The following is a 13,229-nucleotide window of genomic DNA, read 5'->3' on the forward strand; positions in this document are numbered from 1 at the left end:
GAACGGGTCCCACCAGCCCCCGTTTTATCGGCGGGATACTCGACGGCGACGATCTGGATCATTCAATAAACCGGGATGACCGTTCTGGAATCGGTCGCGAGAGGATTATTCTTATCGGTGATTTTTTCTGGGCAATGAAAATTTTATGATATCGAAAACTAGTTATTTTTATTCTGGGAATGTTTGTAAGTGAACGTTGAATGTTGTGCAGTGATTAACTAGGACAGAGCGACATTCAAGCAGAATTTGGTTCAAATCAGCGTAGAGTTATTCTTAAATCAGTTGTTTATTTATTTGACCACATATTAGGATCAAAACACTTTCCAAAAATAAAGCAAAAAGGCATATGGCTCATTAGGTATATTGTCCCACCAATGGGTTATACAAATATTTACACATTAGAGCATACGAAATATGGGAACAAGAACATAACAAAAGGTGTAGAACGTTTCACGTACGGAAAGGATCACTTAATTAATTTAATCACTGCCACAGTTCATAAAAAGATATAAAATATTCACACCAAAAATGCATTTAATGTGAGGGGTATTGTATCTACTCTTCTCTTGGGAGACTAAGTCAGCGCATACTGGACAAAAATATTCATCGTCTTCAGTGTCTGAATGAAGGTGAGCTTTCTTTACATTCTCCTTATTTGTCTTGTTAACTTTTTAAATTAAATTTCAGAATAGTGTGATTTTCTTCATTTAGACTCTGAAAAACCTTTTAAAATTACTTTTTTCTCTGATTTTTTATTAGTCTTTTCTATTTTCCTACTAGATTATCGCACCTTTCTCGAAGTTCTCTTTTTCCCTTATGTATGTTGCGTTATAGAAATGAATACTTGGTAGAAATGTATTATTGTAGAAATACTAATAATACTAATAAAGAATTATTCAAACAATTTAAAGTCACATATGTTAAGTAACTAAATATCAATTGAAAATAGTTTATTTTTAAAAGCCATTAGCAATAGTCATCTTGAAATTATAATAAACTTAACTAATAGCCTTATAATGACGTTCATAAATACCAAAGTTTAATGAAACCATGTTTTTTTTTTAATTTTAACTCATACCCAATACCGGTCAGTGCTATGGTGGCTTGGTTCCACTAAATTCTGCTCTGCTCTACTATGTACAAGTAAATATAAGTATCAATGTAAACTAACTGTGAAACAGAAAAGAGTTTCCAACACTCATCAAACCCTTTTAGAAGCTTATTGTGATACTTCTTCATATCCCTATCTTGGTTTTAACGATATAAATGTGCAGAGAATGGAAATGCAGGAAATGAGCATTTTTAAAGCGGGAACATGATCAAGATACGTGCAAGCATCTAATATTTGAATGTGTTTTCACTTAATTAATTGAAATATTTCTTTAAACTTTAATAGTATAATGTTTTATCACTGCAGTATATTGTAAAGCAATCAGATCTCAGATCTCTAAAGGTATCATAAATAAAACAAAAATAATCGCAGAAAAGTACCAAAACTTTGTATACTCTTTTCCATATATATGTGAAGATATAAAATAACAAAATAACCTTTTAAAGGCTTCACTATTCCATAATAAGCATCTAATATTTGAATGCGTTTTCACTTAATTAATTGAAATATTTCTTTAAACTTTAATAGTGTAATGTTTTATCACTGCAGTATACTGTAAAGTAATCAGATCTCAAATGTCTAAAGGTATCATAAATAAAACAAAAATAATCGCAGAAAAGTACCAAAACGTTCGTAATTTCAATATATTCTTGTGTAAAATACCATCCAAGTATGTTTTCTCTGGACTATGAACAATTTTTCATATACATTTTTATGTTATGTTCAGATTTGTTTACTTACTCAGAAATAGAATAATTTTCTTAAAGAAAAATGGCCTTTTGGTCGACGCCAACTAAGAAACCTTAAAAAGCTTCCAATTTTATTTCAGATCAAGTTTTTATTAAGACACTCACAGTTTTCTTAATAGTTTTTACCAATTTTAAATATGCACTATGATTTAAAAAAGATGTGAGCTCGATATATACAAAAAAGGTTTGGTATTGGTCCTTGATTATATCTCAGCATGTTTAGCTACAGACTGTACTCAGAAAGGCCGCCAAAAATAGTACTGCAATGAAGAAAATAGTAGTACAACAAGATTGATAAAATTTCAACATCTAAGATCAATATTTTGTTGTCCTATTCCTTAACAAATTTTATTAATAATAATATCAACAAATCCTTATGTTAGTATAATCTCATTAGAAATAAAATATGTTTTATTTAACTCGAGTAAAATTACCATTAATCTGAGTCGAACTTGGTTATGCAACAGCAAGAACATTAATTATATTTCGTAGCAGTAAAGTTTCCTGGACTATATCCAAAACTATTTTACGTTCAAGTTAATCGTTTTATCATAGTGGGCTTGATGTGTGTTCAGTAAAAGTCGCAAAAGTGAACGTAACTCATGTTTTATTGTTATTGTTGTTCTTTAATCCCCCCGTCCAAATATAATAATTATCTAGTTTTATACCTGTTTCTTGATTCCTCTTATTGAATTAATGCTATCGCGATGCCAGATTATGTCAGAAGTGTGCTGTAACTTTAAATGCTTGTGAAGGTGTAGTTCATTACTCCTTGCAACACTTCTGAATATTCTAGATTATCCAATTACGGCAATTTGCTTTGAACATCATATTTTAAAATAAAACATAAACATTTAGTATAGGCTGCTAACAGAATAAACACTATACGTTATTTTTTAAATATTTCCTCCATTAAGATACTAATTAAAGTTACATATAAAATAAGATCACTTCTTCACTTAATTCACTCTAAATAATAAGAATATCAGCCATAATATTTTGTATTGGACAGTTTGTTTTCTATTCATTAATAGGCTACATGTTATGCTTTTTATTCGTCAGATATTTAATTTAATTTATATAATATATTTTTAACTCAATAGTCCCTACTGTCTTCAACAGATATGGTATAATATATAACAGGCTCAAAATATAAACCAATAAACCTGGAATATTTTCAGGACAATTATTCTACATAGTTTTATATTATAATTCATAATTTTGAAAAGAATAGGCGCTGGCAAAATATTTTAGTATGGAATGTGTTTTATTCATATTTTATTCTACATTCAACATAATATACAGTCACAAACACAGAAATTAATTAATTTAGTAGATAGCTGTGGGCATTGCTGTTATAATGTTCATCAATTATTTGTATTGGAAAAAAAATTTCGACCTCGAAGCATTTTTATTTCATTTAAATCTTAACTCAATATAGTACATATACGACTGGACTCGTATATCCCTCGTATCCTATACCTTTACATAATATGTAGTTAAAATGCCTTGCTCGACTTCAAAAATCAATTTCGAATAACATATCGAATGCGCTCTCTGTTTAACTTTACGACTTGTATACGTTATATACGACTATACGATATCTCCATGTATGGGACGAACCGATGGCGCAAACCCCAAACGCTGACTAATCTACTACATCGCCCACGGTCGCAGATCCGTTGCGGACGTTATTTTGTTTCCTTGTTCGTGCAGATGCTGATGCGATGCCAGAATGGCCGGGTGGGATACACATCACTGACCTAGTAACCGGTAAGGAACGGTCCTCGGTAAGAATCGGACACAACAGGAAGACATTTCCTCCTAGGGGATCATAAATCGTCAAGTTTAATGGTATCATCTAAGATACAGAGAGGAATAAGTCTGGTTTTATTGTTTTGCAGTAAGTGTATTGCTGCTAGTTTGATTAAGAAGGTTTATATGAGTTTGAAAATTTCGATAAATCATTTTTTTATTATTTTAATAATAATACTGTCCAACAATAACATATTTTCAATAAATCAGGAAATTATTGTGTTATTTGATGTCACCATTCGAAAATTAATAACTCAAAAATAATAGTAAAGTTTGTATTATTACATAATTAAGATTCTTATGATTCTCCAGTTCCTCTTAAAACAATAATATTTTTATTTACCTCCTAAAGCGTCAACAATCTGCCCGTGGGCAATAAGTATTATTATATTATTTCAGTTATATAATACAACTGTCCTGATATGTAGAAGATCACTTTAGTAAGTGATTTAGTAGTAAGTGATCTACTGTATTCTAGACACTATTCTAACATATTTTAAAATCTATTCTAACTTATTCTAAAACCTATCCTTGCTTATTATAGAGATTATTAAATCTCATTCTGTGTCTATTAAACAGTTCTTATGGCAGTTTGTGTTTGAGCCTATGCACTTCACTGTCATCGCGCACATTTGTTTGGCGATCATAAACAATAATAATAAAAAGACATATTACCCAGCAGTACCTCATATTTTAATATATCAACATGAAAAGCAAGCTTTAAAATCTATATTATTACATAATTGAGATACTTATGATTCTCCAGTTGTTTATTCGGTCCATATAAGAGATTGTTACAAAAATATTAATAAATAGTAATATTAAAATACTCCTATTATGGAGCAGTACCTAATATTTTAAAATTTCAATATTTAAAATAAGTTTAGAATGTGTATGATTACATAATTGAGATACCTATGATTCTCCTTTGCTGAATTAAATCAATTCGGGTACTTCTAACATATGTAACGATTGTTTTATATATTATTGCAAAGCTGATTTATGTTTCTAATTCGGCATTTATCCATGTACAGCCTACCCCGAACACAAGTCAGGACACCACGATAGAAACGCCAATAAAAGAAACGAACCTATTCCCAAAATGTAAACAATATGGAAATGCGGACGAGCTTATAATATATTTCCTTCCATTTCCCTTTGTTCGGCCAATAGGCGACCTCTCCTTTCCAAAAATCAAATTTGCAATAGTGATTGAATTTATCTCGAAACCGAGCACGCGATAGTTACGTGAGTGGAGGGCAAAAATTTCCATTTTATAATATGTAGATCAAGCTACGTATCCCTCCCAGGGTGCTAACAAAGGACTACGTATATGTAGTCTGCGTGTAGTACGTTATGTAGGACAGCTTATCTGGGTTATATGTGTCACTGTTCTTTCTTCGGTATCATTAACAATATAAACAATATTCTATTTTAATAATATTTGCATTCATAACGCTTTAATGCTTTATCTGAAAAGTTTCCACTCTTTCTCTGTGTCTAGTTATGTGTATTATATGGTGATATCTGAATTTTATTTGAAAAACCCTGTTTTTTTCTGTAGACTATACGGAATTACTATTTGTTTATTACTTTTGTTTGATCGTTAGAAAACTAAATATCGATCATAAGACAATCTTGCACCATTAACATAAAATTATACACCAAGAGAAGCTCGATTTTCTATTTATAATTTGCAGCTGAAACTATGTTGCAGCATCAACAATAATTATAAAATAACATATTAACAGAAAAAGATCCAAAGGTTCTAGATACATATCCCAAATACAATAACAATAACAGTGTGCTAGGGGTACTAGTATGTATAAAAATAATCTCAAAATATGTATTTATATGAATATGTACCATACATATTTCTTTATTATTGTTTTGCAGGTATCCATACTACATTAGCAGGACGCAGAATAATATGCATCGAAGTAGACTGGAGCAAACAGTACAAGAACAGACGTCGAGATGAAAGATGTCAGTTTTGAATCGTTGGAAGATATTCTTCAGGGTGTTTATCATTCTATCTGCCTCCGCAACTATTATATGGGCCCTACCTCCCGTTATTAGAATAGGTAAGTGTACAAATAAAGTGTTCAATGACTTCGCATTATATATATTCTTTCAACAAAGTCATTCATTTAGTCAAACTAAATCGAAAATATTTCAGTTCGTGTATTGACTACGATTTTTAAATAACCTTGTTTGTTACGAATCACTATATAGTATACTTGAGTCTGAGTCTACCATTATGATGGTAAACCTAAACAAGGAATGAAAAAGTGGTGGTAAAAATAAGGATTTTGCTCGTGCTTTACCCTCACTCTGGCAAGATAATAAACTAAGATTGTTCTTATGTAAAACAAGGAAGAAAAATATCCTTTTTCCATCACACGGTGGCACATCTAAAAAAACATTACTAAAACTAGGGAATTTATGTACGAAGTGTTTCATTATCCAGATATAATTAATTCTGACTTGTTTACTGAAAGATAGTCATTCCGCAACTATTAATTTAAAAAATTCTTATACCTTACAACTTATTAAATTAGTATCAAACTTTATTTTTTCGTTTAAATAATTATCTTTTATAAAATATACATGCGGCAAAAATTAATTAATTTTTTGCAAAGCAGTAAGTTTAATTAAGTTCTTAAAATATGCTGTATAAACAGAAATCAACAAATATTAAAAAAACAAAGGTTCTATAGCAATTATTATGTCACCATGCGATTCAACATGAATTCTTTATAATTTCACTGATTTTCATTAACCTATGATTGTTTAAAAGCAAAAATCTATCAGCAAAAAAGCTTGTAAATGATTTTTTCAAGAACCAGATAATCCATCCTGATAAAATTATTATAGATGAAAATATAAAACATACCTTATATTTATAAGAATCATGTTCAATTCATTAAAAACTGGTGGTGCTACTGGATAATATATAAAAAAACCTATAAGTTCATTTTAATGGACTTACAACTACAATAGTTACAATAGTGTTACTGTGTATTAAATCGCATCGGGTACATTTATAACCAGCTCCATGGCGTGTTCTTACTGACATTTCAACTCCTAAAAGTGTCATTTCGTTAAAGTGTTAACAAAATATTTTTCCAGTGCGTTGAAAATGTCCTGAATTTCTACCGAGTAAATCGTATTAGCGGGAATTTTTATTTTTTCACTTCAATTTGGATAAAAATTCCGCTAAGGGTCATCGAATTCAGTATGAAGCTCATGGTAATCATACTCCATCAATTTCAACGAGTATATACTGGTTTGAATGTTTGAAACTCACGACAAATAACGTTCTGGATAACCAAAACATTTGAAGATGAAGATTTGAAGGCATGACTCCATGAAACCATCAATAAAAATCCGAGCACTGCGCTGGAAGTGGCTGGAATATTAGAAAAAGCATAACAAGGTTATCCGAATTAAGTTCGACTACTTGTTGTAAAACCGGCCAGAACATAATTGGAAATATTAAAATAGGAAATACTACTGCACCCATTGCATTCTCCAGACATTGTCCCTTCTGATTATTAGTTATTCCGACGTATGAGCCGTGAATTGCCTGAACAGCCCTTCACTTCTTAAGAATATATCGGAAAATGGGTAAATTCGTGGGTATCCTCAGAAGATACATAGTTTTTTTCGAAACGCAATCCATAAATTGTTTGAGAGATGGAAAACGTAGCGGCTATCGATAGAAAATCCTTTTAGTAGAATACAATGTACCAATTTTTCACAATAAAGAAAAAATGTGAGGATAATTTCAGAAAACCCATTGTAAATCCTTCAATATTAATTCACAGTCCTTCACCCCTTATTTAGTAAATTCGAATTGACTCAACGAAGAACCGGTACGTAAGCGAAACGACGTCTATTAATCAAACGGATCAGAATTAAAAATTCCGAAAATAATTCGCGTATAATGAACCCCCCGGGGGTCGGGGAGGGGTAGCCCGATCCCGACCGCCCGAAATCCAAGAGCCGTTACAAAGGCGACGGGCAAACGTAGCACTCCCGCCTAAGCCACTCTTCTTCACGTTATAATAACGAAATTGTTAGGTATTTAATTGGAATAAATATTTCAAAAGCGAGCCCCCGACTAATCTTGGTGTCTGAGTTATTATTCGACGTCTATTTTTTGCGCCGCCGCCTCGCCAAACCTCCCTCCCTCGCTCCCCGACCTCTCGTCGCGAGCTATGAATTTAAAGAGGCGATTCGAAGAAGTTATATGAAGTTTTAAGCGAGTTAGATCCGCAATTAGATCCGCGGAGGATCGGGAAAAAGTTCGGGAGGATTTACATCAAGGTGCCGCAAGGATATGCCGTCATTTCGGCGGTTTTGCGGGTTCCAATTCGAATTGAATTAAGGAAAATATCGTGTGTCTTTATTAATCAGATCAAGAATCTTATTGGTTTTCGTTAAAACGAGAAGAAAAAAGTTTTAAAGTTCCTCCGCCATTTCATAAAAAAGACTGTCGAGAGGATACTTCATCATTTTGGGTGATGTTACAGTTTGAATTAAATCAAGGAAAGTATCGTGTGTTGTTATTAATCAGTTAAAAAATCTTATTGATTTTCATTAAAACAAGAACGAAAAGTGTTGAAAAAGTTTCTTCACCATTTTATAAAAAAAGATGTCGAGAGAATACTTCATCATTTAGGCGGTTTTATGGTTTCCAGTTTAAATTAGGTTAAAGAAAATGTTATGTATTATTATTCAAAAATCTTATTGATGTTTTTAAAACAAAGGACAAAGTAGAAAAGACATCAAAATGTTATTCCACCATTTTATGATAAAACGTGATAATTGAGTTAATGACAATGAAATTTTTATATAACAGGTAGGAGAAATTTTATATTATTTATACCACTGTATTTTTTACGTTTTCAGTATAATATAATATTAATTCGTTATCGTTCCTCTAGTTTGATGAACTATTTTTAAAATGTCACTTAAAATATGGAGCCAACAATGAATTACAAATAAAAACACACGCATCATATATTTATAAGTTCATAGAAATTAATCTAATCAAAAATCGAATTGATTTTCTTAACCTAAGAAGAAAACAAAACCTAAACAAGTTTTTTGATCAATTTTTTGAAATATATTAACTGAACGGCAAATATTTAGGTAGTGAATTTAGGTAGTTCTATATGCTATATATAGAGTCTTTTTCCTGTAAATTGGAAGCCTTTTTTATACATTAAGTTTTTATTCTTTCGATTTTAAAAGGAAACCCGACAGAAATCAATGAAAAATCTGATTTATTTGAATCCTCCACCATTTATTCATAATTAGACAAGATCCTCCGCCATTTCTTTATGAAACAGCTTAATAATTTGGCCGCGATCACTTACTAAAGTTATTTTCTAGTTGTCATTTACATAATAAAAATCATAATAAATTATGGTAACCTGATGAATAAATTGTTGAATACACAACTATTAATCTAATCGTAAACCTTATCGACTTTGCTAAAATTAAAAAAAATGTTGTCAATGATCTTATATATGTTGCTTGTGTTATTGTCCTTCAATTTTTATATCTTTAAAATTCAATTTAAAAAAGAGATTCACCTATTGGTTGTACATAGAATGAATATATAATACATCAATCATATCACAAAAAAGTTATTTTCTCAAAATTCGTGTGGATTTCGTTATGTAAATTAATTTTCTCAGATCATTCACCATTATCTTATAAAAATCTAGTATTCCGATTAATGACGTAATAAACAAAAGTAAATATTACTATGTTAGTAATGTTGGAAAAAAATGAAATAAATTAACCACATTTAAGACAATAAGGACGATCCTTTTAAATTGCCACATCCATATGCAAACAACGTAAAAACACACTATAAATTATCCCGCATAGAAAAAATTAAACCGTTTAACCTGTCAACAGGAGAAACAAAGACTCCACTCGCCATGCATGTTAATGAGGGGGCTCCATCCATTTCTATTTACATGTTATTAATAATTTAGAGCGCCCCTACAGGACGTTCAATATTGTTGCTAGAGGCGTTGGGCTTAGCAACGTGTTGCTTCCGAGATTATCGGGGACGATTTATTAAAACTAGCGCCATCTACCACGCCCCTAACACGGTACGAGATCATCGTCGAATATTGTTATTGTCCGAAGGAAGATTATTTGTGTAGGTTCGCTCATAAAACGTTCCTTGTTATCCATACTTCAACAAAAAATATCTTAAATTAAATTTTAATAACTGAATAGGTTATTAAATTGTCGAAAATGAGTTAACAATATACGAACAGTTTTGCAAATAATTATTGAATTGTTTTAAAACAGAAATTAAATATAGTTCGTTACTGAATACATATCTTATTTCATAATTTTGTTGTATATGGTACAACTTTTCTTTGATAATACTATCATTTTAATAAGAAAAAGCTTTCTGTTGTACACATGTTTCTGTTTTCTGTTTCTGTCTTTTCTTTTAATATTATTAACAATATAAATATATATTAGGTTATTTTAACACAGAAATTAACTTTCAATTAGCAGAGTCTTTATTTCATAATTTTGTTATATATGGTGCACCTTTTCTGTTATATTCAAGACTATATTTTTAAATAGTAGAATTACATTAGTTAAAATCGTAGAGTTACGCTAGTGTTTATTATTATAGATCATACTGATATTTACAGAAGAAAAAGTTTCGATGTTCAATGTTTTCAATGAAAATTATTTGTGTAGGTTCGCTCATAAAACGTTCCTTGTTATCCATACTTCAACAAAAAATATCTTAAATTAAATTTTAATAACTGAATAGGTTATTAAATTGTCGAAAATGATTTAACAATATACAAACAGTTTTGCAAATAATTATGGAATTGTTTTAAAACAGAAATTAAATGTACTTCGTTACTGAATACATATCTTATTTCATAATTTTGTTGTATATGGAACACCTTTTCTTTGATAATATTATCATTTTAATAAGAAAAAGCTAGGTATTTAAATATTGATTTTGATATATATCGGGTTTTGTATTAAAAAGTCTTTCAAACATCAAGGTCAACATTATTCAGTTACAAACAATATAACTGTTGCAATATATAAATTGTTATTTTATATCCTTCAACATACTTTCTGTTATACACATGTTTTTGTTTTCTGTTTCTGTGTTTTCTTTTAATATTATTAACAATATAAATAAGTATTAGTTTATTTTAACACAGAAATTAACTTTCAATTAGCAGAGTCTTTATTTCATAATTTTGTTATATATGGTGCACCTTTTCTGTTATATTCAAGACTATATTTTTAAATAGTAGAATTACATTATTTAAAACCGTAGAGTTACGCTAGTGTTTATTATTATAGATCTTACTGATATTGAAAGGAGAAAAAGTTCCAGTGTTCAATGTTATTTTATTACATGTAACATCAGCTTTGTAATAGATAAGCTTTTATTGTACATGCTTCAACGCACTCTCTGTTGATTCTCTTTATTAACATTAAAACTAGATCGTTGAATAGTTTTCTAATCTAATATCAATATCTCTGTTTTATTTGAAATATCGAGTTTTATATCATGGATGACGTCTCGATTAGTAGTGATAAAATGAAATTCAATTGTTAAATACCACACCTCTTATGACTAAACTATTATTGTATATATCACAACATTTCTGCTGTACTCACTTTTATTTTTTCAATATTACAAACAATAGAGATTTTTAAAACTTAAACTGTTATATAATTTTATTTGAACTAAATATTTAAGTTATTGCTCGTCAGAGATTTTCATTTTTTTAATAAAATGGTACATATATATCACTATATAGTAAGCAAAATAAATAAGCGGCGAAAATTATTGTATGTTCTATAAATTTCGCGTAATATTAAGATGTTCATATGTCTTTTCCAGGTGCTATTTTCACAGAACATCAGAAAGGTAGCGCCTCTGAAATAGCTTTCAGATACGCCGTATACAAAATCAACAGGGACAAGACCCTGTTGCCCCGGACCTCCCTCGTTTACGATATACAGTATGTACCGTCTGACGACAGTTTCCACGCCAGCAAAAAGGGTAGGTCAAGAAATAACTACAATAAATAAAAAAATGTTATAATCTAATGGACCATAATTTTGATCCAGATGATTTATAAACAATATCTCACTTCATTTTATTTTATATTCTTTATTTTCACGATGTTAAATGTTATGCAAAATCAATTTATGTTAAATTACTATAGACTGCATTTTTAAGATATGTGACATACAATGAAGAAGAAGATCCCCTGCGATAAACCTGCGATTAATTGAATGGAACTGGCAGCAAAAAAAAATTGTAAATGTCAAAAAATCGCGAATTTATATATGGAAAATGTGTCAAAATATTTTCGCTCTCGGATAAAGACAAAACTTTCAAGACACATGTATTTTGACGTAAAAAGAACGAAATCCCATGTTAAATTGCTGCAGGATTTATATTTTTAAATATATATATATATATATATGACAAAAACAGAGACCCACTATTTTTTGAAAATAAAGGGTATTTTCGTTTCTAAAACTTAAAAACTAAAGGTGGTATATGAATTAATATATAACTAATAATTAACAATTTTCTTTAACCTGCGATTATTTTAACAGAAATGGTAGAAAAAAATTTAAAAATTGCAAAAAATCACAAGAAGCTTAAAAATTTACAATACTACTGTATTGTAACTCAGTTCAGCGTAAAACTCTTCACAAGCCCTATTCTCTTCATTAAGCTATGATTATTTTAACAAAAATAATAGGAAAGAACTTGATTTATAAAAAAAGGCATTAAGATCCTCAACTATGTAGTACCCATATATGGCTTGTTAGCAAAGAATCAGCTATCCAGTAAAGCATAAGGACATAAATTTGAAACGAATGTAGTTGCAGAAGTAATACCAAGCAATTATTAAAATTAATTCACGTTGTTTATAAAAAGAAAATTATGTTTACAACCAAAAAATTACATTATAAAGGCAAAATTACCTTGCTGTCAATACAGTATATCTTGATTTTGTTGTACATGATCCATACGGACATTAAGTATCTCCCTCCCCACCTCATCTATATTAATTATCGGCAAGAAACCGTCCCCCCAGCTCCCTTCGAAACCCATCCAACCTGTCAACTATAAATCAAAAAAGGGGGCCATCGATTGCACCGCGAACAACACGACCCGCCTCATTAAAAGTTATTAGAGGAAAGTATAAAATAAATATATCACGCATCGCCATTGGCCCGCCATCGATTATGTGGCGGCCAAAGGCCCATTAGTCTTTCGTGCCTGTATTTTCGTCCGAAAACTAGGATAAAAAGCGACCTTGTCCGGTTATCTGTTATATTTTCTCCCCGAATTATCGTTTTTTTCCGAATCGGTAGCTAATAAATGGAGAGCCCGCGGATGATGAATTGACTCGATACTTTTTTCCGCTGGTCCGCTTACGGAATGAGCGGTGAAAGTTGTTGCGACTCGCCATTGGAGGAAGATGCTTGCATGAGATAAGAGTTGT

The 13,229-nt window shown here is 30.5% G+C and overlaps 1 protein-coding gene across 2 annotated transcripts in view; it reads left to right on the forward strand.

Moving 5' to 3' along the window:
- LOC143203591 (glutamate receptor ionotropic, kainate 2) overlaps positions 1-13,229 on the forward strand; it is a 148,747-nt gene that overhangs the window by 104,417 nt on the left and 31,101 nt on the right. For both annotated transcript variants that reach the window (XM_076415802.1, XM_076415803.1), the window contains exons 4-5: positions 5,572-5,759; positions 11,603-11,764. In XM_076415802.1, the coding sequence (XP_076271917.1) occupies positions 5,660-5,759; positions 11,603-11,764 (262 nt within the window). In that variant the 5' untranslated portion in view covers positions 5,572-5,659. The remainder of the gene's footprint in view (positions 1-5,571; positions 5,760-11,602; positions 11,765-13,229) is intronic.

This window comes from Rhynchophorus ferrugineus, unplaced genomic scaffold (assembly GCF_030347505.1).
Source record: "Rhynchophorus ferrugineus isolate W39M unplaced genomic scaffold, kcgeb_rfMv2 rfM10, whole genome shotgun sequence".
NCBI lineage: Eukaryota > Metazoa > Arthropoda > Insecta > Coleoptera > Curculionidae > Rhynchophorus > Rhynchophorus ferrugineus.